This window comes from Lepisosteus oculatus, chromosome 10 (assembly GCF_040954835.1).
Source record: "Lepisosteus oculatus isolate fLepOcu1 chromosome 10, fLepOcu1.hap2, whole genome shotgun sequence".
NCBI lineage: Eukaryota > Metazoa > Chordata > Actinopteri > Semionotiformes > Lepisosteidae > Lepisosteus > Lepisosteus oculatus.
In genome coordinates this window covers 32,324,074-32,350,351 of record NC_090705.1, presented here as the reverse complement: position 1 = coordinate 32,350,351, position 26,278 = coordinate 32,324,074, and the positions used below count along the sequence as shown (strand labels likewise).

The window sequence follows — 26,278 nt, the reverse complement described above, 5'->3', positions numbered from 1 at the left end:
ATAGAAAACCCTTCCATAGATTGTAGATATCTTTCTTTGAGCAACGCCTGTTCTTGTTAGTGGTTACTGTAGCATTGTGATTTTGTTCACTTTGATCAACCCTTGGCTATGACACAGCCTACCATCTGTATAAATCCCACTGTAGTGGTTATATTGATTGTGATACTGCTCCCTTCTTTCAATCTTTCATACAACCTGTCACTTAATTATTGTCAAACAACTTTGAACTTGGACTCATCTGTAATGTGCAACCTCTGCACGTTTGAACATACCACTGTCTCATACCACATACCACTTTTTCTGCTAACTTTTCATTCGGTTTCTTTGCCTCGGCAAAAGCTTTCAGACAGCTATTGGACACATCCATTGAGACTGGTTTGCGTTAGTGCAAGTACATCTTGCTTTTAGTAACTAACACCTACACTCACAGCTAGCTGATCAGCATGATCTCTATTAGATCATCGTTTATTACACAGGAAAACACACTTAAACAACACCACTGGAGAGTACAGGCTCTCTCATATCATACAGTAGCAACATTACCAGTTTTGCGCACCCACATCATGGTGAAACAGTATGTCCTATTTCCTTTCCAGGACTCATACAGTAGCATTCACAATACATTCATCTCTGTGGTATCCTATTTAGATATGGTATTCCCTAACTGCTTGCAGTTAGCCAGTCTCAATGTGCTGTATCAACACTTTGTTGTGCGTTATGTATTTCACTGTGACACATGAGAATGATTCTACCTCTCAGAATTTGCATTTTTCCTCCTATTTTTGTTCCACAGTTGTTCCCTGATACTTCACACTTCATTATGTTAGCAAACAGCTTATTGTGAACAATTAAAAAATTCTGCTGCGATATAAACAAAAAATACAATATAATATATACGTTTTATTGTTGATTTTCACAATGGGTGTTATTTCTCTGGGCACAAATGCTCGGTGCCTGGAAATGATAAGGACCTCATGAAATTCGAATCCATTGCACATTAGTAATCAATTAATTTTCAGCCCAGAGAAAAAATTCAGGTGCAGCTGAAAACGTAAATACTTTTCGTAGATATGCTTGGATGGCTTGACGTAACCCTTCTTTAGACCAGAAAAATTATAATTAAAAAGCAGAACATGAGAGCTAAAGCCATTTGTCTCTAATTTTGTGTGAGGTATTTTGTGTTTATCAAGCTTCTATCACAGAATATGCTCTCTTTTTCCAATGTAAAAGTGAAAGACCTCTTCTTCAATTTTCAAAAGTGAAAATTCTGAACATTTTAAGAGGGGTTCAGACCCTCTGATTGGTTTATGTTTTTTATGTTTAAGCAGCACTTGCCTTGCGTGCCTAATTATCCCTCAGCTTGTCAGGCAGGACTAACACATGTGACAGCAGACTTACTGCAGGTGTCATATCGGAGCCATTCAGAATTAGACATTTGCAACGGCTATCACTCTCAATGTGTCTCTCTTTGAAGCAGTCACGGTAACATCTCTGGTAGCCTGCTAAAAAATACATTTAAAAAAATCTGTCATGTTTGTATTAGCTAGAGCCTCAGAGGCTTGCGTATTTTTAAACATCCACGTCCACTCACTATTCCCAAAAGACCAGTCCTCCTACACGAGAATCAGGGCAAGCCAGAAAAAAAACCCTGAAATTTCTGTGGCCTAGACCCTATTCGTTCACCAGGCACAAAATATTACAGTGTCCCACTAACTATACACTTTCTTATCTCCACTCACCAGCAGTTGCTAATGAGAGCTTTCATGTTCAGACCAATTACTTGAAATATTAAACATCCTTCTTAAGGTGCATTTACACATCAAAGAAAGCAGTGACTCACTCTTGCCATTCTGCCCCAGTGAATGCCAGCACAGTCAGAGTAGGGTTACGGAGTCGCACATACAGTACTGCAGCACGATTGTGATGGCTTCCACTCCCAGGTGAATGTATTAGAGGAGCAAAGGATTTTTTTGGTGGAAAGAATAAAACATAATATGACCAGCCATGTTTTTGTATGTGTTTCTGTGTGCCTTATTAATGCAACAATTGCGGACAAAGTGATTCTTTTTTTGTCCTAAATATCAGCAGTGGTATTCTGGTATCTCAGTGTCAGAACCATGGCTGTTGCCATGGTGATGCTATACCGCAATATTATTGCTGCCTGCATTAACAGCAGCCCAAGAGTAAGGAAAAGACATCAGGAAGCCCACTGGAATATAAATCAGCCTCCTGATGGTTTTTCTTTCATTAGTGGGAAGCAAAAGAAACAATTTCAAATTGATCCTTTTTAGACTAAAAAAGGATTGACGAATAGGAGCAAATGTTTGATTCTTTGACATTACACTGCGTGGGATAAGTGTACAAAATGGTTAGATGTTGCCTTCTTCTGGCTACGCATGCTTTCCGCATTGTAAAGTACCCAAGCATAGGAATTATTTAGTATTACAAAAAAAGAGAGTTACTAAAAATTATTTAAAAAAGAGGTTTATTTGTCTTCTTTTTCCAACTCTAACTAAAACGAGGACCCCAAACTGAAGAAAAAATTGATCTTTCTTTGGTCAGAGTTTTGCAAATAATTGTAAAGAAGTACTAGCAGTGATGATTAATACATTGCTGAACTGTTATTTGGATAAAACAAATGTCACCAGATAAAGTCCAGAGTGTTTTTTATTTCCAGAAAATGTAATGAGTTGTAGTTAACATTAATTAAGGGGATTCAAGAATTAAGACAAGAAAAGACTAATATAATTGGAGAATGAAAAGTAATGTTCATTTATATGCTGTATTATATTTTAAGCTTGTCAGTAAGTCTAAGTACAAGAGCTGCATCACATCTATATTTGGTATTTAGTTGGAAAAAAAAAACTGGAGCTTTCTTGATAGAAAAGAGGGGGCAATGATAGGAGAATCTGCACTACACAAACCATTTTGTTGCCTTCTACAGCTCTCCAATTGCTTGTTCTGTTTAGCAGTTCTGGCACGTTCAGGTGAACCATCTTGCACAGAGGCATTAAAGCAACAGTTCAGGAATTCACTCTGGACAGCACAATTTCTATTACCTCTGTAATAGAAACATTTAAATGTAAATAATAGACTTAAGATTTAATGGTATTACAGTATTTCACTTTGTTGTACATGTGTATCTTTGCAATGCTATTATAGTAGTCATTCAGGTGTTACGCATTCCACACGCGTCTCTGACCCTTCTTGCATTCCCATCCGCACTGTGTTCAACGAACGCTCATGCCACAAGTAATGTACCTACAGTATCACCGTTCACTCCTGTCACGATTTCAGTTCCCCTCTTTCCTCACTTCCCCGCTCACTATTGCGGATTCTCCTCCAGCGCCCTAGTGCGCGTTATTTGCTTCTACTTTCTATTCGGTATCTGACCTTCTAGCTTGCCCCCTCGTTTACGATTTAGCCTTGCATTTCGGATTGTTGCTCTCCAGTAGCCTCTACTGTTATCTGACCTTCTTGCTTGTTTCCTGGATTACGTTTTGCTTTAGCAAATTGGATTGGTATTCTCTCTCTCTCCTGAGTCCTGCACAGGATCCATATTCCCTTACCCAGTCCCTTGTTACATCAGGGATATGTTTGTATTTTGAAATAATAAATGACACAGAAAGTACCAATGAAATGTGAATATTCCATTTGAGTTGGTGTAATTAGTGGGGTACCACAGGGGTTTGTGCTAGGATCAGTGCTCTTCTTATTTTCTTTTAAGCAAAAATCTAGCATTATAAGGAAAATAGTATATGATCCCAAATAAGAAGGTTGGCAGAAGCTACAGTAAATCACAGCTGAAGCTGTAAAGACAATTTTAAAACATGTAGTTGGAGCTTAAGACTTTGTAAACGCCTGGAAGAAGACATTTAGTGTAGACAAGTTCAGTGAAATGAAATGTATATTATACAAATATACAGTATAAAATGGGAAACACTAAGCTTGAAAATGAACCTGTAAAATACATTTGTTTTGGTGGACACATTATTTACATCGTCTAATAGAGGCAAATAATGTTAGGTGATATAATGCAGTTAAAAAACATTTAATTTAAATTAAGTTATATAATGCTCAAAATTGTACAGTGCACTAGTAGGACCTCATTTAGATGTTCTGTACAATTTTAGAATTTCTGTACAGTTCTGTACAATGAATTTTGGACATTCTAATACTAAAAATACATTGCTCTTGAATTAGGTCAGAGAAAAATTACCAGGTCCACTGCCAGACTGAGAGGAATGCCCTGTTCTGACAGATTAATGGAATTAAATGTTTTTAGTATCAAAATGACAAGAACGCAAGGGAAACTGATTTAGTACAGATCCTGAAAGGCACTGACAAAGTTAATGTTATAGACTTCTTCAAAATCAACAATGAAACCTTTACCTAGAAGGCCACAAAAGGAAACATAGTTAAGTACATTTAAAACTGAGACCAAGAGGTGCTTTTTTGCATACAGGGTTTTTGAGGTTTAGGACAAGCTAAATAATCATACAAAATAATAAAAATCTAATGACCTTTGTCAAAAGACCTTCTCTCATTTGCAGATTTCTTATATTCTTTAAAACCTCCAGGTCTATTAAATTATTTTTTCAAACATTTCATGAAATTGTATTTTAATTTGATGAGAACTTTTAAAGCTTAGTTTCTTCGATCAATCAATTTTCAAGCACTACTTAATCTAATATATGGTCACAGTTAGCTGTGGCCGAACAAAGGGCACAATGAAGGAAACACTCTGGAAGATGCCGGAGAAGCTAATTACCCTAGACAGCATGTCTTTCGCAGTGTGAGAGTAAACTGGAGCACAATGAATTTATCAGTGGTGGGATATATTTAAAAAATAGTCATTTCTATCCATATATGTAAATCTGAGGTTTTAATCTATTCCTGTTTATTACCCTCATTTATCTTGTTAGAGTTATTTCACAGCTGATTATTTTTCCAGATTTAATGTAACATTGCTGCTTTTTTTTAGAATTTTCCAGTTATGAATTGTTTTAAATTCCCATGACTGAACCAGAAAGAATGAAATTGAACAAAATGCTATTAATCTAAAAAACTTTAATATTCAGCTTTCAACAATTCATTTTGACTTCTCAAGCATTTTTAAAAACAGATATATTTTAACCTTTAGTTAGAATATAACCACTTTATCCAGCACATAGTCACAGGGAAGCCAGAACTTAACCTGGCAAGGCAGGGTACACCCTGGACAGGACTCTAGTCTATCTCAGGGCATACACAGGCACAGACAGGCACACACTCACACCAGAAGCCAATTAAACTATCAGTATGACTGTGGAAAGAAACTGGAGCACCTAGAGGAAACCTATATGAATACAGGGTGAACACACAAGCTCCACGCAGGGAGCATTCCAGGTCCAAAATTCAACCAAGGGCCCTAGAGCTGCAAGACAGCATTGCCATCCACTGTGCTGCCCTATAATCATAACATATAATTATAATAGTAATTAATATTAATAACTTTTCTGGACACTCAACTCAAAGTGCTTTACAGGTAATTGGGACTCCCCTCCACTACCACCAACGTGCAGCCCCTACCTGGATGATGCGACAGCAGCCATAGTGCGCTGGAACGCTCACCATACACCACACATCAGTGGGGAGGGGAATGAAGACAATTCACAGATGGGGATTATTAGGAGGCCATGATTGAGAGCCACTGGGAAATGTGGCCAGGACACCGGGGTAACACCCCTACTCTTTTTGAGAAACGCCCTGGGATTTTTAATGACCACAGAGACTCAGAACCTTTGTTTTACGTCTCATCTGAAGGATGGCGCCTGTTTACAGTATAGTGTCCCTGTCACTTTACTGGGGCATTACCCACAAAGTACACAGGGTGAGCACCCCCTGCTGGCCCCACTAACACCTTTATATGTAAATGTATATACTACACTATACAGCATATACATATATATATATATTGTAGATGTATTATTTTTCACTGCTAATTTTTTGCAGGTAGATCTGTACCAATGTTATTTGCAGCAAAAGAGAATCTGTGGACTTTGGTTTTATAATAGAATGATAATAGAATCTGCTCTCTCTGAAGCTGTGGCTTTTCTAAACCATAAAATTAGACGCTCCAAATGTTTTGTTTGTTTTGACAAAACTGTTGATATTTGAATCATGTTCCTTCTCTTTATACAGTACATGATAGGAATTTCTCTTTAAACTGAGAAATCACATCTGTTGCTCAATCAATCTGCAGTTCAAATGGACAGCTGAGCCATACTTTTTCATTATTGTCTTTTCAATTTTCCTCAGCTCACTTGGGTATGTCTTATAGATCTTTTTAGACGTGTCATCTGTATTAGACATTCCCCAATGAGAGACTAGAATTCCTTGTTTTTTAACATTATAACCAGGCAAATTGATATTTGAATTTCCCTGCCCCCATGATTAATAGAATGTCTAGTTGGATCTTTAATATTGCAAAATTTAGTAAAAAGCAACTTTTCAGTGTGCTGGAGTTTGTAGATGTTTTTTTACAAGGCTCATCAATTCCCTATCCATCTACTAAAAAAATAAAAAAAATAGAAGGTATGGTTTTGAAGATAGCTCTTAAATGTTTACTTATGTAGTATTATGATAAAATGGTCACAGCAAAAATAGTTCTGCTTTCATTTTTTAGATGAATTTTGACCACTCTACCTTTCAAAAGTTTCAATTGGTCTTTTCCCTACAATATTGCTATTCAACTTTCTAAACAGTGCTGCAGTTTGTACTTCATTTTATACGATTCATAGAAAATTGAATGGAGAACCAAGATGTTTAGTATTTTCCTGTTGGTAATGAATGATGACACACATCAAATGCTAAAAACACCTGCCCATCATATCATTGATTATAATTCTGAAACTACTGGAGGTCACATACTGTAAATTTCCATGCTTATGCACTAGAGATGGGGAACATACCCTGAAAAATACCAAGGTGGTCTTTCTGCAAGATTCTTATTATTTATTTAAAGTATGAAAGATGCATATAGATTAATTTCTTAAGAAAAAGTCTTAAATTCATCTAGTGGGATGTGCAAAGAGCTTTGTGACAACATGATTGTGTCTTTAGCATGAAAATAACCATAAAGGGAGCCTGGATAGGAAGAAAATGCCCTAAACTACCAACTTTAAATGACCATGAGCATGATTAAGGTGTATGACACATTCATATGAAATTCTGCCTAATGTATTACTGTCATTTTTAGACAACATTATTGGAAACACTTTCATTTATAAAAGCATATCAAAGCTAAGCAGGTGTGAGCCTGGTAAGTACCTGAATAGGAGACCTCCTGGGAAAAACTAAGGTTGCTGTTGGAAGAGGTGTTAGTGGGGCCAGCAGAGGGTGCTCACCCTGCAGTCTATGTGGGTCCTAATGCCCCAGTATAGTGATCGGGACACTGTACTGTAAACAGGTGCCGTCCTTCGGATGGGATGTAAAACCAAGGTCCTGACTCACTGTGGTCATTACAAATCCCAGGGCGTTTCTCAAAAAGACTAGGCTTCCTGGTCACATTTCCCATTGGCCCTTACCTATGACGGCCCCCTTTATAATCCCCATCTATGAATTGGCTGATAGCTGATGTGTGGTGAGCGTTCTGGCGCACTATGGCTGCCGTCGCATCATCCAGGTGGATGCTGCACATTGGTGGTGGTGGAGGGGAGTCCCCATTACCTGTAAAGTGTCCTGTTGAGTGGAGTGTCCAGAAAAGCACTATATAAGTGTAAGCAATTATTATTATTATTAAAGCAATAAAAAGAAGACATTTTATCCTAAATGCTTTGCTGTCTAATAAGTATGTTCACTATAATCTGCTACTGTTTTGGAATATCCTCTAAGGTACGATGGAGATGTTTAGAAATGTAATATTTTTGTATTTCAAATTGTCCAACAAAGTATTAACATTAAAGAACAGTAAGCCTTAATTGGAAACAAACTCCTTAAACAATATACTGTAATATAATAACAAAATTGCAGCAAGTCACCCTTCATGCAGTAGAATAGAAGTTGCTTCTCAATATTAATTCAAAACAGCAGCAACAATTTCTAATGGTAGTTTATTTGCTAAGATTAAGCCTCATCATACAAATATATATATATAAATATGTGCTTCAGCTGCATACATGAATAAAGATGATTGAAAGCATTACAAATAACTTAATAATATTTATAAAAGGGAACCATGGGTTATTCATGAGACCAGAATTTAGGAGAGACTTCAGCTAAGTTCACAAGCAGTGGTTAGCATTGCTACCTCACAGCACTGGGGCCATGGGTTCAATTCCTGGGAGTTTGTATGTTCTGCCCATGTTTATGTGAGTTTCCTCCCACAGTCCAAAGAAAAAGTCCAAAGTGAATAGGCTACAGGGAATTCTGGCCCTAGTGTGAGTGTGTGTTTGTTTGTGTCTTTGTGTGCCCTGCAATGGACTTGTATCCTGTCCAGGGTGTAGCCTGCTCTGTACCCACATCTGGTGGGTTAGGCTCTGGCTTCTGCATGGGCTACAGTAGTTAGAAAATGGATGTACTGTATGATCAAAATGATAATATTCGTGTAAAAAATAATAAAAGTTGTTTTCTCATGAAGGTCTCTATCTTCATGTCCATAGAGCTTAACTTTTTGTTCCTTACTGTTTAAACCATCTTGCATTAACACACACAGCATGGCTGTCCTGATTAACAAGGAGCCTTTAATGTGGGGTTCCATCCATAATTATTTTAGCTTCCAATTGTGGGTGAGGAGCCTAATAGAAAATGTGGTTAGTAAAAAATCAAAATGTAAAATGGCAACAGAAATATGCACCAATCAAAAAAGTACAAATAACTATTGATGTACTGTATATAATACAGTATATACATATATTGCGAAGCTGTTCTTAGCTTAATTTTGACATATTTGTCCCTCCTTAAAAGTGGAACCCTACATTATGGTGCTCCTATTTCAACTGGGATGTCTTAAAAGTTGAAGAAGTTGCAGAAAAACAGTGCACATTAAAGGACTTTTCGAAAAAGCTATAGTGAAAGAAAATGAATGGCAAGTAGTCCATGGGAGAACCGTAAACACCAAAGTGCTCCCACTCTAAAAAATGTTGGAAACCACTGTCCTAGATCATACAACCTCCATGGTGGTGATATTTAGCTCACTGGTTGCTGAAATTGAATGGATTGACTTTTCTTGGCAAAACCACTTGTGTCCTGCTGAGTAGCTCTCAGTAGAGCTATGCAAGGACAAGTGATCTAATCTGTCAAGTGCCTCATTAAAACAGATCTGAACCCCTTGGGGGTTAAGTTTGAATTTATCTCTTTCTTTTTGTAGTGCAAAAATGGTTTATAACAATGCCGAGCAATGTCGTGTATCATAGGGGAAAATATCCCTATCCAAATCCAATATCTCTCACAAATACTCATTAATGCTTTTATTTCCATAAAAATCAGGGGCATCTAATTAACCTTGTCAGTTACAGTTAACAGTGGCTTAATAAAGTCCATATAAAACACTGAATGGCTGTTTACAATAAATGACAGAGAGAGACAGACAGAGCATAAGAAAGGTTATAATCAAGACAAGGCCATTCAACCCATTCAGCCCATGACATTGAATTAACAGGCATATTAAGAGAGGGAGAAAATGTTTGCAGACATCACAGCTCAACTTTTTTATTAAAACCTCACCTAACATTTCCCTACTCCTACTTATTCAATAGGTAGGCTAGTGCATTTATTGTATCCAGACAGAGCCTACATTATTCCTTTGAGTGAGCTCTTCCTCATATAACCCACGCTGTCAAGAGCTACTTCAGCTTAATATTGAATGATAGGCAATGATTTTATGCAACTGCAGTGGCTGATGAAAAGGAATGCAGCATGTATACTAAAAGTCATATACACATATACCCTTCCTACTTGTTTTTCTCTTGAAAAATCTAAGGTTTATATACTTTTCTAATTGTTTCTGTGGCATTCAAAGCAATAGTTGTTGTTGCAGAAGCAATTTAAAAGATTATACTCTTTACAAAAACAAATGTAGCCTGGCAACCCACACTCATCATAAAAAAAAAAATCTACACTTAAATATTTGCACAGCGATAACACTATAAATGCAAATTGTGTTCAGCATCGAAAAGCTCCTAGCGATCCAAATGCTGTGGGATTTGGCCAGGGTTTTGTTGTGTTATCGTAATGTGAGACTGCATTGCCGTCAGTACACTTACGTACATCTGGCTCATAGAGCAATCTTCTTTTAGTCTAATTTGATCCTACACCTCAGCCTTAAACACAATTAACAGGATGCTTTCCGGTTTCCTGATGTCAAGGCTAACAAAATGTAATATGAATGTTTTTCCTAAAGTTTCCTAATGATTTTTGTTTCATCTCAACTTCAGGGAAGCTACTTGTACCTGGGATGGTCATATACAGATTCAAGACCTATCTTTGCAGCACAGTGTACCATAGAAGAAGAAAATGAAACTATCCACCTTTTGCCTGACAAAAGGTGGTTTAACTGTTGTCGACCTCTACATTAGCTAAAACAAATCAAAGACAGTTACAATCTTCAGTGAAAATATACTGTATGACTAACTCAGCATGAAAATAAATTCAACAACTGCCTTGAATAAAGTCTGCACTTTATGAAACAGCAAAATAGGACACAAAGATAATTAACGCCCATTTGTTTGTCTTGTTATGATATTGCTGCAGAAACCACAGCCTCTCGTTGAAGGGATTGCCTGAGATTTCCTTGAGGGTTCCACAATATAACCAGTAAATAACCAGCACAGGAGATCCTGTGATGTTGCACGACAGGCCCTGGAGAATTTCTCGGCTGTAAACCAACTTGTTTTTCTTGCCCTTGCAAGGCTTCTACTTCAGCCTACTGTCAGCAATATTGATACTGCGAGTATTTCTCTCCATAATCCCCTGCAGTGCACCAAAACATGATTTCACATCAGTAACAAAAAGGATCCTTCCACTTTTCTCTTTTCCAAGTAGGAGCTAGAATAAAAGAGGTTCATAGCATACAACATACAGTTATTTCTGCTACATAACATAGAAAGGCATTATTAAAGAGCATACAGTAGCTCTCTTCAAGCATCCTCTCTTAAAAGTCAACAAGAAAGTATTAGTCAGAGACTTCCTTGTCACTTTTGGAATATCATTTCCCCTGTGAAGTACATTGCTGTTTGCCATATCTGGTTTCAATTGGTTGGAATCAATTCTGTCTTATAATGGAATTTTGAAATGTAAAGTGTGTATATACCACAGGTTCTATTCACAAACATTCAGAATTTTATCAGAATGGGTACTCCACTGAAATATGGAATTCAAATTGAAGCTGCTCTCCTAATTCTCAAGGTAGCATTCAAATGCATTCTCCAGTCAAAAAGCAACATGGGAATTTTTATTTGAATTCAATTTCTGCATGTACTGTTTCCAATTTAAATAAACTAACACATGTGATTGGTGTCTCATCCTACAGCTTCCCTGATTACATTTGCCTTTGTTCTCCTGTGAAGACATGGCAGACTAAAACAAATGTCCAGACACACAGCACCTGCTAATATGCCAAATGCACAATCCGAAGTTGTCAAAGGAATAAAGCACCTTCATTATTTCTTTTAGAAATTGCTAAAGCAATACAGTTTTTCCTGCAAATAAAACTGGACTTAAAACCCAACAGTTTTAAAATTTTCAAAGACAAAAAGAGAGAAAACAAAAGAGAGAAAACTGTTGCCAATTCTTTAAAACATTTTAGTTGTGCACCAAAATATAGATGATAGGTGCAAACATGAAAAAAGGTAAGGTAAGTACCTGATATAATGCCAATACAAGATCTACAAGGTGTAACCCCAAAATATTTCCAAAATATGTTACAAGAGATATATTACAAAAATATATATATATATTAAGAGATGAGGCACAGCTGAAATAAGAAAATATTTCTTAAAATAAATCTGTTAACTTGTTATATAATATTTATCAATTAATATTCCATTTGTTCTCCCTGAGACTCAAACTATAGTTTAAAAGTGGAACTTTGTATTACCGGTTAATCATGGCAAGGTACTAGAGAGCAGGCACACACTCAAGAAATCAAGACAGAAATCAGTCAAGAAACTGACCCTGGAATACCAAATTTGTTCTCTGTATCACTTGCACCAGTAGAAGAGCCTCTATTTGGGCTGCATAAAAAGGAACCTTCAAAATCATATACTATATAAAATGGATCAGGTGAATGAATTGAGCACCTTACTATAATGTCTAATATCAGATACTTAGACAAAGACAAATGTATGAAGCAGTCTGAAAAGGGGCACAGTGGTGTTTAAATCAAGCATGTGCTATTTCTATTCCTGTACATTTTCTTAATGAAATAAACATGAGAATCTTTTTTTGAATGACGTTGAGTCACCAAATCCCACTTTTGAACACTGCAGGCTGCATTCTAACACAAGCATTTTCCTTGCAATATACAGTACCATGCCCTGCAACTGACCTGGAGTGAGTCTTGCCACATACTGTATGATTGTAACGGCATTCGTATGAAAGAACCATAAAGTGTTTTTGTCAATTAAACACACAGAAAATGAGAAACATACATGAGAGAGAAAAATGTTTATAGCAAACAAATCTGTTGCTCTCTAATGTGGCAAGATACAGAGTCTGGGCCCACAGGCATCTAGAGGCATGACAGTTTGTTCCACTCTTTTTTTGTTGACAGACATTGGGCATTGTGGCAGGGAGTCAAGACTCTTGTTCCTGGGGGTAGCTCGAAGCAAGCCATTTCTTTCACAGCGAAAGATAAAGCTCTGCCTGGGCTTGGTTCACCAGTACATGTCTTCCTGTCTTAATCTTAAGAAGACTGAGGACTACCTTCAGGAGTACAGTATGTTACATACAGTAAAAGCCAGAAAATGTGATATCAACAGAAATAGAAGATAAAGGACTTTTATTCTTTTTTCTTTTTTATTTTCACAGTGGCATTTAGTGCTTACATGGGTTCAGAAGGACAAGGAGAGAAGAGTTCATCCTCACTCTTACTGAAGCACCTTGGCTGCATCTCTGGCAGAGTTTTCTGAACTGTCCCTGTTCCCCCGCACAAGCCCTGCTGCAAAACACCCCAATCTGTTTCTCCATAGCTGCTGGTTTTGTGGAAGGAGCTGGAGGACTGCATGAAGACCTGATGTTGGCTCGTATTATGCACAGCCTACCCTCTACTTCTAGAGAGGAAACATTCCTTATGGGCTCTGGCCTCGCTATGGTAACTGATGTACATTACCATCAGTACTGGCAACCTGCCCTGGCTTTAGAAAGGGAACCTGGAGGCTTTATCTTAACATGGGGTCCTAATTTTGGCTATTGGTCCATGTCATCTCTTTCCTCCTGCTGTTAGATGGACGCTGTTTGAGGATGAGTGTCATCCTCCTAAAATGGAGTTTCCACACTGCTGGCTGGGGTTGAAACCTGTACTTCCGGTCTGTTCAGGAGGACAATTTTCCCTTCCCCTTTGAAACTCTACCTATGCTGCTAAACTGATATTATTGCTTTCACAAAGAACGTTTGTCCTCCAGTGGTGGGAGCTCTCACCAGGGCCCTGGTACCTTCACACTCCCCCAAAACCCAAAGAGATTCAAAGAGACACACTTCCAAAAAGAGGCTAAACAGCTTTGTATACAACAGTTAGAACAGAACGCCAGCAGGAATAATAATTAAACATAAGCAGAAACAATTATTGGAACTTATTTCTTACTGTCTAGGGTTCCATCCCATATGATAAGGTGGTCATTCTTGCCTTCTGCCATAAGACTGTACAACACATTCACCTTGCGTCTGGGCAGAGGCAACACTGACAGTGACCTGTTTCTGGACTGAACAGTAAACTGCTACATCTGTTCTTTTTCTTTTCCTGTTTACAACAGTTTTTGTGCAATATATGCCAGGGACCCGTGCAGTACATTTATATTTATATATATATATTTACATCTATATTTATATTCATATGTGCAATACGATTTTTCTGCGTACTGTTCTGTTCTAGTTTGTTCTTTGTGTGTCCTGGACTGTGAGTAACTCTTTTAGTGCACCCCTCACTGTACTGATTGTATTGTATTGTATTCTTATTATTATTGTATCATTCGTTACACTGTGGCTGTGTTGTCTGTGTTAAGCTGCTGTTGCAATGCAATTTCCCTCACGGGATCAGTATCTATCTAATCACAGGAGCCCAAGCTGTAGTCCCATTTTCTCCTTCTAGGGGGCCTGTGATTGTGAGGTACAGTAGCTCATGTCAGAAATGAAAGAGAATATAGTGATTCAATATGGACGCCTAAGGACAAGACCAAGGAGAGTATCATGTCTTTGAAATAAGGAGTTAGTGGCTAATGAAGAAAAGTATTTCATAAAACAGCTGAGATTGGTGAGAGGAAATCTGACAGTAGACATCACATTGAGGTCAGGTGTCAGTCAACCAGTGCTTCAAAAGCCTTTCCAAGAAATCTGCACCACTCCTAGGCGCCCAGTGAGGCAACACTCCAGTGTATTGGGGCTCACAGAAACCAATTATACAAAAAAATGATTCCAGGTGAAGCAAACCAAAGCAATCTAATGCAATGTGCTGGAGTGTCCTGGGCCCTAGTTTTGCACTTATATGATTTTTTTCAGATTCAGTGTTGTAAAGTTTAAACTGCGCATCTAAGTTTATTAAGAAACTCTCTAAATAGAAGTGGCATTTTAAAAGCAGAATACAAATTATTAATGTTGATGGCCTAGATTTAGTATAAATGGTATGATATTGACAAATGGAGTTCTAGAATACTGTGGCATATAGCAACGTGTAGAAATTTCAGACTGTACTGTACAGTATATACTGTACTTAACTACATAACTAAAACTTTTCCTTCTGTCCCAGAGGGGCAAGCACAAGTGTGACTCTCATTCAGATTCCATCTGCCTTGTCAGCTGCATGCTATTCCCACAGGGAGACACATGCAGCGCGCTGCTGTACGTGGATTTGTGCTTCTCCTGTGGTCATAGCAACCAATGCGTGTCTGGTTGCCCAAAAGAGACTTCTGCCAGTCCTGTGCTGTAGCTCTGGAGACACAGAGGGAATCCCTATGTAATAATGTGGACTTTTATTTGCGCTGCGTGTTTCCTTAAAAACATGTGTCTTTGGGGGGAGACGCCATTTGCCATTCTTTAATGAAAGTCAGATTTGTGTTAGCTTCCAGTTCCCCTCATAAACGAGACAGAAATGAAGGCTGAAGGCTTAATGTGATAGAAAGTGCTCACAACACTACAGTTCCAACTAGTGGATATCATTTTATTACTGTAAAAAATAGGAAATGAAACAATTTGTATTGTGCTAATGCCGGTGGCTGCTCTGCACTTCCTCTGATATTTATTCTATCTGCAAATCTAAAATCATTACATAAATTGTGGAATAATAAGTCCACATGGAAAGCCTTTCATGTTAAGTCTGGAATTACAGTGTCACTTAAAGAGACAACCGTTCTGCTTGTGAAGGACAGCTGTCTATTGGTGTTGGGTTCTTTTTGATCCAATCAAAATTAGTAAAATAAAGGCTGTTTCCTGTTTCCCTAAAGTAGCAAATTCAACAAATAAATAAAAAAAGTTCCAAAATATTAAAAAATATACAAACAACATATATTGGCCTTGAAGTGGATATTCAAATATAGTATTTTCAACAATAAACAACACGGTTTCTGAACTGGTCAGTGCTGAATGTGTATATCAAGGAAATAAAGCACATACAGTACCACCATTTAATGTGTGCCAGTATTTAATGTGTTGAGTTGGAAATATTTTAATATAAATAATGTTTCTGTTAATTCAAAATATACAGTATAATCAGCTTTGCCTGACACTGATGAGAAAAGTCTGTTTGAATACAATGACAACCGTTTTATCTGCAGAAAGAAAAATATGCATTATTAATAACTCAAAGTACTCTTTTACAAGCAATATCTTCCATGACTTCAAGCACATTGAATTTCATACACGGCGAATTTCATATGTGCTGATGCAGAGCGTTTTCAATTTGAGAAAATGTTACAGTGCTTTGCAAAAGTGTTCATACCCCCTGCAAATGTTCCACATTTTGCGGTTGCATTCATGACATTTTCAAATAGGAGGATATTCTGTATCTACAGAGTTTAATCTAAAGTAATAAAGGTACAAATTAATTATTAAATATTTTTGTAAACGACAAAAGATTCATGATTACATGCAGTAAGTACTTATCCCCTTTGTTATGGCAAAGCTAAATCAGTTCAGATGTAAAAGAATACTGTATGTGAAAGGTCACTAAAATAAGTGTATAGTAATATTCTGTGTGAAAGTGTGAACTTTTATTCCCCCGTCCCTCCACTGGATCCCGCTCCGGCTTTTAACTCTGTCTGTCAGGATGGATTACCCGGTCTTGGACTTCTGCTACACCCATGGATTTGCCTCGGACTGCCTTGGACTGTTTGCCTCGGCCACACCTCCCCTGAACACCAGCACACCATGAACACGCCCCCTGTTTTCCTTCTAGCCCCTTTGCATGCTTTTCCCCCCGTGTTTTCCTCACTCCTTCCCGGATTGTGTTGTCTACACAGGGTCCTGAAAGAACGCTTTTTGACAGGTAGAGACCTATCCAAAAACATGGACAGCGGTAATCACCATTAAAGGCACTCCTACCTAGCACTTACAGTATTCATAGGGTTGAATACTCTATGCATTTTCATTTCATATACTGTATCTTCTTTGTAGATTTTGCAGATGTCCAAACTCCACAAAAAACCCTACCACAATACATATGATACCAAATGTGTATCAGACTTCAGAAATTCTATTCTCAATATTCTATTATTTAATATCTAAATTTATATATTCACAAAGGATGAATATATAAAGATTTGCATGGGAACAAAACAGCACTTACAGTCACTAAATGTGGAGCATTTGTTTTGCATGCAGGTTGTTAGTTGTGTGACTATTTGTCACAGCTGATTAATTCCCATACCTCTCTGGTCCTTGCTTGTTGAATACTTGTGAGCTGAAAAGATCTATAAACATCAGTGGCAGGACTTGTTAACATATGTTCCAACCCAAAAGCAAAGTGTCAGCCAGAATGAGAGAGGGGAGTGTTTGCCATCTAAAGAGATGCTGCAGTAGTTTTTAATATTAAGAGCACATTTAAAAGTTTAAATATTCTAATTTTTGACAGTTTTTATTGTCCCATCATGAAAATGGAACAAAAAACAAAACATACTGTAGTTTAATGCAAACAATGTAGTTATTTTCCTTTATACTGTGAAGTGTATGGTACTGAAATTGGCTATTTATTCTTTTTTTTTTGTTCCTTGCAGATCGAGAAAACAAAGATCAATCAAGTCAATGTCAAACATTAGGAATAAGACGCAAGTAATAGGTTTATTCCATGATGAAAAGAGAAGAAAGAAAGCACAATGCTTCAGTCTTGGAGTCAAACTTGATACCTTGATACCCGAAGAAGGCTCCACAGTCTTTCTTCTCTTTTCAGCATGGAATAAACCTATTTCTTGTTCCTTTTGCAGCCTACGGATTGCTGACGGAGCTAACCACCTGAACTATATTTGGAATAAGATTCTCAAAATACAGTACACAGTATGAGATATGAATACTCAGAAAAGGCTATGGACTGGACTAACATTGGTAAATTATTTTTTTTTCTTGCACACATTAGCTAAGTTTAAAATAAAGCCTTTCTTTACAATTTATAGGAACATGAATGGAACAGTAGAACAATTAATAATGCAGGAATTAAAAATGATTGGACATTTAACCTACAACCAAAAACAAAAATGGTCAATGGTCAATGGAAGGATGGCAAGTATGATAATGCAGTTAATTTGCAATAACTTTATTTATTCATTTAACAAATAAATAAATAAATGTATTTATTACAGTATCTTTAAAATATGTATTAAAATATACTGTTGTCCCTCATTTTGTAATGTCTTTGTGTTTTCTTGTATGATCTTTAAAACTGTCACTGAATGCCATGCAATTTCATTATAAAATTTACTGCTAGTCAATAAGTATGCATTATTCTCATAAAACATGATCCCTGAAATAATTCAGTTTCTATTTAGAAAATTAGGAAGTTGCTGGCCCGAATTTGTCTGAAAAAACATTGCGTACAATTTTAGAATGTCCTTGCTCTCAGACACGTGTTTAGCTTCACTAGTTGACACAGCAGTACCATGGATGACTATTGCACAATGGATAACAGGGAATGTACTGCATGAACCTTTCAAGTAACACTCCACGCACAATATTATTATACAGTATGTAGTCATTCTATATTGCAAAAGACCAGATGCTCAATGTATATCTATGTTCTACAATATTTCTTACTACTATAATTGATCTTACTTCTATCATTATTCTTTTGTGTTAGAAGAAAATTTAAATAAACTGTAGGCTTTGCCAGTTTTTTATAATTAATATTGCCTTTCTCAGCTATTCCAGTACTACTGTGTCACTGGCTTGATTTGACAGGGACCCCTTGCTGGGAAGGAGAGGATCTGAGCAGCCAAATGTTTCCTTCCAGAACTACTTGCCAACATCCACCTCCTGGCTAGCGGATGCTTGGCAGTGGGATGTGTGTGTGTGTGTGTGTGTGTGTGTGTGTGTGTGTGTGTGTGTGTGTGTGTGTGTGTGTGTGTGTGTGTGTGTGTGTGTGTGTGTGTGTGGGTTGGGGGGGTGTTAAGTTCCTGCTTCCCTCCCACATACTAGAAGAAAACTTAATGATGAAAAAGATAAATAAATGCTGTGTAATGTGTCATTCACATTAAACTCACAACATCCCTTAAATTGTTTTTAGATGCCAACAACAAAGTCAATGTTGTCTCCTTTGCATCACACCCATCAGCCTTTGGTACCACTGACCAAGTGTAGAATAACAAGGAAATAACAAGGAAAGGTTGTTCTCTTATGAAAGGAAGCCATTCTGCCATTTAGCCTATTCAGCTTTTTCTTGAAAGAAGAAAGGGGTTTCATCTTTTTCAATACTCCCACAACACATTGGAATAAGAAGTGCCTTCTGTTCTTGGCTTTAAATACACTTCATGAATATGACACAATATGACATTTATGGCACAAAAGTGCACCATTGGTAAAATAGATTTTTTCACCAAGATGCCCAGTGCCTGCTCAAGTGCAGCATGTGATAAAGAGAACAAAGTGAAAGCTGCACAGGTCTGTTTTAATCAGACTATGATTCACATCGACTGAGCTGAGGCAGCACATGGCATAACTTTTACTCTCTAACCTAAGAGAATAATAGCAGACAAAATTAAGATAGAAAGCAGCTTTAAACTGTTTACCTCAAAGGACCTTGAACAGAAAATGTATGATTTAGGAAGCTGGTGAACAGGAGTTCTAAATGAATGATTAAGGTGAAGAGGGAAGACCTTCTGTACTGTACATCATTGCTGTGTGCAATGAATACTAAAACCTGCTTGTTGCCATTCTTCCCTGAATACATTCCTGCAGTCTGAATTTTTTTCTTCGTTTCCAAAAAGGACAAATATGCACAAAATTAACAGTTTCTGCGAGTTGCCCTATCAACAGTATTCCGCAGTTCATTAAATGTCAAAATGGAGCACTCTGAGGTAAAGTAAACAATTGAATTACATAAAACATAACAATATGTCTGTTGTTATTGACATCTAAGAACAACAAGTATTTTAGTGAAGAACTTCTGCTTTTTATTAATGCCTTCATCTGTGCAACTGAATACTATTGCGTCTAGTGAGGAGATGTATCGCACTGAAGTTCTCTTGAGATTTCTTCTGTAATCAATACATTTTATTGACTGTGCAACATCCCATGTAATAATTACAGACACTTCAACAGTGTACTACTTTGGACAAAAATTTCACTTTCAAGGCTGGAATCAGCTTTTGTAGCTGAAAACAAATGGTTGGGGGTAAACTGGAGACGTTTTTTTTTCAAGTTTGATTGTCTGCAATGTTCAAGCTTATATCCATTGGAGAAAGGGCATAGTTATTGAAATTGCATATGATTGCATCCAGAGTATGGGCTCTTCTGGTAGTATTGTCTACCATCTGTGACAATGCATCCACCCTGGCCAATCTGTGAACCAGCACTTTATGACAGTGTAGTCATCGGTATTAAGCTTTACAGCTTGGCTGTAAAACTGGGCAGTGTAGAAGTATGATTTATGTACATATATGCAACCTGTATATGTTGTATGTTTGTTTTTAAGGAGACAGTAACTGATCAGCAAATATAATCCACAATTTCCCCTCGTTAAGATAACCAAAAACCCCAATCAAAACCACTCTAATTCTCCAGACTACTTATGTATAGAATAACAAAAAATACAGAAAGCATTTCAATCCAAAACCATGAATATTTTCCATGTTCTGTGTTCTTTACACACACAATGTCCCACCAAGCTTGATATCGGTTCAGAATGGCCCAAACTCATTAGATCTGGGCCATCTACAGTACATACCTCCAAGTTGTACTCTTCCACTGTCCTTTTTAGGGGATCCACTATCTGCCAGCAAATTAAGATGCAGAGATCAATTAGCAGCATCCCACCGACTATTATCAGCAGCTTCTGGTCTTTAATAATCTGTAAAAACAAAACAGAAGAGAGGCAATGAAGAGGCAACAGTAGCCAGTGCTTCTGATTTTCGACAAAGCCATTTTTTGCATTCAGGACTTCCTTTGATGAAAGACAAGTACATTGATCTTTTTACAGCATTTGACCGGAATGGAAAACCAAAGGAAAGGTCAAAACACACCATGCTTTTGAAAATCGGGTATAGAATTTATTCATTTACATCATGTACAAAACAGTGCAAAAAAGAAGAGGGTTTGGTGGTTTAGGAGGTGCTGTGATGAAAGGTTTAGGCCAGAAGAAGCCAGGTTTGATGTAATGTACCTAAAGAAGTTTAGGGTAAGAGGCAAGAGAGGTCAATTTTATCATTTTCACACCATAATAGTCGACTCATAATGAAGTGTCACCATAGGCTTGGGAAAAATATTTGTGCATATATTGGTACATCAGCTCATATCTGCAGTGTAAATAGTGATCAAAATGTATTAATAAACATTTATCTTTTTAATTTGAACGAGATTGATAGCAAAAGTTAAAACATTTTCAAGCATGATGAATTTTAAAACCAAACACATTTTTATATCTATCTTTTAGCCCACACGGGTTGATACAACACACTCAAAATATTTTGTGACAAAAATAAAAGATTTGGAGGGAAGCTTGTAGCTTTCTCAATTATGATTGCTATGCCACAGGAGATTCTGGACTATCATGGCAAATTATGGTTATGTTCCCTGATTTAAATATAGTAGATGTGCTTTGTTTGCCACATTTAAGCTGTTTTGCAATAACATCCTAACACTGAAAGGGCACTTGAGTGAAAAACCATAGTGTATTTTAATATAAGGTGTTTTTTGCACCTCTGAATATAGCAAATCCCCACTTCCAGTATATATTTTCAAAGAGTCATTTTCTGAAAGGTTCTTTAGTTACTGTAGATGTGAAAGACAAGATGAAGTGAATAACTTAGCCGAGTGAAAATATCTACTTATTTAAAAGTTACAATATTTAAAACATAAGTAGTTTATGGAACCTCACTTATTTTTTATACTGATGCACAATGAAAATGCAAAAGGCTTGGCTTGGCATCAATAGCTCATCGAGCACATGCATAATGATATTTGCATTGTAAATAGTGAGGAGATTTTTTGATTGTTTGAAGAGTATTGTGCTTGTTAGCAAAATAGTGAGCACAAGTCATTCGAGTCGAAATGATAAAAGAGTTGACTACAGAGTTTAATTAACAAAAACTGATTAGAGCATGCCCTGTTTGAGTAGTTATGATTGCCTGGTCGTGTTTGGCATGATTCTAGTGCAGAGAATGCAGGAAACTGGCTCTATGAGAGCCTGGATGCATCCTAGAAGTCAAAGAATTACTGAATGGGCCTAGAGTCATTGCATCTATTTGATGGACCTGTGCAATTGTTCTACACTGCAGATTCCAAAGCAGAAGAAATTCCAGAAAGACATAACCAGTGCATCATTGAATGACTAGAATTTCCCTTCAGAATGAAAATAGTATGCATGATGGAAGGCAGTTCAGGGGTAACATGCTGACAGCTGAGAAGCACAAATTGCCATCTCCTAAAACGTAGAATAGAATCTATAAGCAAAATATATCTGAGTTGGCAGCAAAAAGACAGGCGGTGTGTTTTATTCAGCAAGAAAATATTTTGCTCTTGACTGATGGAATGCAATGCAAAGTTGTGATGCCGAATGCTGTATAGTTTACGACAACCACAGGGACAATGGAAATATGATGTGGAAAGGAATTTCCTTTAACACAAAAACAAGTGTCACCAAACTCTCAGTAACGTATAGAAGAAGTCTGTAAGCCAAATGTTTTTCCTTTCCCACAAGCTAATCAAAAAGTGTTGATTTCCACTAGAATAATGCAAGGCCGCATAGTGATAAGATTATAGTATTGTGCCAGAACAAAACGGCATCAGCCGAGTGTTTGTGTGTTGAAAGTCGTCTTTATTTCATATACATATGGACGTCTTGCTTGTGGAACAAGACTTAAAAACCAACCTTTATACTGCTTCTTTATATAGTGGAACAAACAATACAAGATACACTTCTCACATGACTCTCTGCTTGCCTTGTGGCTATAAATGGTAATTCTAAAAAGCTGACCATTACATATATATCCTTTATTGCCTGCTTGTGTGACCATCAGCCCCTTCTGCTGAATTGACCCTTTGTTCCTAGAGAGGTCATTCGGTCATTTCCCTGAGAACTATGTCAACTGAGCATAAAGATATCATGTGGCTATGTAATCTTTGAGACTAGATATCCTGAGATGGCCTTAGAAAAATATAACTAAAATGATATATAGCTGACAAGATATAATACGAACTTATACTGTAGTAAAACACTTTTAGTTAATTCCCTCAATAGTGTAACGTCAAGCTACTGTAGATATGTCAATGTCCTGCTAGGACCAGCTTTTACTCTTGACCGGAGTCCAACTGAACATCTCTGGGACAATGACCAATGCCATCAGTAGGAGACAACCAGAACTGGCCAACCTTCACCAATTGGCTATGGCTGCATTAGAGGAGTGGAAGAACCACAGCAGAGTATCGTGAGGCTGATCAGGTTAATATACCCATATGCCAATGCTCTGTGAGGTCTCACCTGATATTAAATTTGTAATGTTTTCATTATGAGAAAGTACAGTATGTAACAGTTTACGCTAACAATATATAATTCTTTTATCTGTATTATGTTCACCTTTTCAGATGTTTAAAATATTTGTTTAATGGTATACGGTACCATTAAACCAGAGTCTTGTGTTCCTTTTAATTCACACCACCATAGCTGAATCATAGTAAGGGCATGTGTTTAAAACCAATGCATGCCCATAATTTATTGCATAACCTTTTTTAAAAAAATAATAATCGGAAATTGCTTTCAAATAAAGGCCTGTATTTTCATGGGAAAGATTTGCTCGGAAAGATTTTAATGCTAACTCCAGCCGGAAGACGGGGCAGTCAGCTAAGCCATTATAAATACATACAGAAACTCCCTTGGCCATTCACTCTAGACATGGTTTTAGGGCAGATCAGCCTGGAGGTACAACACAGTTAAACAAAACTGTTAGTGTACTGTTTGAAATTTCTAGTGGGAAGTGTGGGCTGATAGGGCTACAGTGCTTTGCATTATATTCATGAAAAGCACAGACCTATTGTTGCTGTGTGCATCCAAGCAAAACAAGAGATTGTTGAACCTAATCAAGGGCTCCCTTTGAAAATAAATTAAACGTTTCATTGGAGACATAACATGCCTGAATCACTGCTCCAGTATTTGAATTGTAAAGTCAGGGATGCTGAAGATTTTAGAGGAAGTCAAAACTCTTTAACAAATAAACACAAACAGATCTCATGAGTCCTTGCTTTAAAGTATATACAACATACAGTAATAAACATTTGATTTTTGGGTACATACATGCATTTGATCATATTATAACAAAACCACACATCCTCTGATTTCTTAAGTATTGAGACATATTCATATTAATTACATTTCAAATTATGAAAGCACATCCCTTTAAGGCACAATATCATGAAGTCAATGACCCATTAAGTTCACCACATTCTTTATATAATCATTTGAGATACTTTGCCAAGCCTTTGCTGTGGGCACTCTGAGCTTTTGCCTACTCTTGGGGTATTTTGACATTTATTTCTTCAGCATGTAAAACGCATGCACAATTGGATTTTGATGTGGAGATTTTCCACTTGCTGTGGTTTCCCCCACAGTCGAAAGACATGCTAGTGAGTTAATTGGCTTCTGGGAAAATGTGCCCTGGTGTGAGTGTGTGCGTGTCTGCCTGTGTCTGTGTGTGCCCTGTGAAAGACTGGTATCCTGTCTAGGGTGTATCCTGCCTTTCACCCTTGCTTGCCAGGATAGACTCACTTTTGGGAACACTAGCAGACTCTACCAATGCCACACAGATAACATCCCAGGAATCGAATACAGGGCTCCAGATTCTTGAGGCACCAATGTGCTGCACAGTGCTGCCCTGTGTTTAGTTTTTGCCCTACAAAAAAACTCTCATCGCATCCATATACAGGTAGTTCAAATTTTAACTGATCTGTCCAGAGAATTTTCTTCTAGTAGTCTTGTGAATGGTTCAGGTGCTCATTGTTGAATTTCAGACAGGTAGTAATGATATTTTTCAGGGAGCAATGTTTTCTTCCTGGCTCTTCCTGGTGGCTGTGGCATGAACACTGACATTAGCTGCACAGAGAGAGAGGCTTGCAGAGCCATAAATGTTACTCTGAGATTCTTTGTGACTTCATGGATGATTTTCCAGGGTGCTTTTGGAGAAATCTTGGCAGGATGACAGACCCTGGATAGAGTCACCATTAGCTTGAATATTTTTCCATTTGTAGACAATAACTGACAGTAAAAAAAAAATCGAATTAAACTTTGTGCAATGGTATACAAGGTGCAAAAATACTGATTTAGACATGAAGTATTTCATTGTTTTGCACTTTGTACACCATTGCATCTCAGAAAAAAATGTTAAATATAAATCCTTATTGCTATTTAAGAAAAAGAATGGTTTCAATTAAAAAGGCATCATGGGTCAAACATTTCTATATCTCATTTATACAGGGGGTCCATAAATATTTCTTTGCACTATACTACAGTACATAACATTGAACAATAAAATAATTTCCTGAAAGAATTATGTAAGATATGTACATTTATAATGTGCAATGGAAAGCAGTGCAATATGTCTATAATAAATACTGTATATATCTGAGAGATAAAGACATTTAACGTGTGGCACATGTACTAACTGAGAACAAGTCATATCCTTTTACAATAGCAGATAAAGAGGACAAAACGTGTTTTATTCACTTCTGGACACTCCTAAAGCTTGTTTTCCTACAGTGCCTTCTGAACAAAATACTGTATACACAAAGGATTAGGATGTGGCTTTATATGATATTGTCTAAAGAAGCTAGACATACTATATTAATCTAAATATTGTTAATTTTTAGTTTGTAGTCAGTCAATTTCTTTGTAGTCCCACTCTAAATTAGAGACAGATATACAGATTTGCATGAAGTCAGGGGCAGGTTTGTATTGCTCCTGAAGAAATAAGAGTTAGGTAACTTGTGAGAATTCAAATACTGGAATGAGCAAAAAATATATAAAAATGAATATAAAAATATTCATCTGAATGTGAATCCCTTTATTACTCTACAATGAAGCAACGAAAGGGAAAGTACCTTCAAGGAGTTGATGTAAAACACGTGACTAGGAATGCTATATTTCCCTGGATTTTGAAAGTATTTCCACCAAATACTAAGTCACAATTAATAGCATAGTTGTGGAAGAAATAACACAGTTTTCAATGCTGAATAAGAACAACAGTATAAATTAAATCTTGTAGTCGGAACCGAGGGATCAGACTAAAGTGAATGCCAGGATTAAATTCACATTTTTTCGGGTCAGCTTTTACCTATTTAGTTGTTTATCAAGGTTGTGAAGAACAGTAAATCTCAGTACCTATTGTAAATATGCAGAAACTTGGAAAAATTGCACAATCAGAAGAGTGTTTGCCTTTTGGTTACAAAATGTGGTAATGGC

At 37.1% G+C, this 26,278-nt stretch overlaps 1 protein-coding gene across 2 annotated transcripts in view; it reads right to left on the bottom strand.

The window, feature by feature from the left end:
- The window catches only part of gabbr2 (gamma-aminobutyric acid (GABA) B receptor, 2), a 341,109-nt gene that overhangs the window by 58,479 nt on the left and 256,352 nt on the right, over positions 1 to 26,278 (bottom strand). For both annotated transcript variants that reach the window (XM_006635781.3, XM_015357533.2), the window contains exon 13: positions 20,558 to 20,680. In XM_006635781.3, the coding sequence (XP_006635844.1) occupies positions 20,558 to 20,680 (123 nt within the window). The remainder of the gene's footprint in view (positions 1 to 20,557; positions 20,681 to 26,278) is intronic.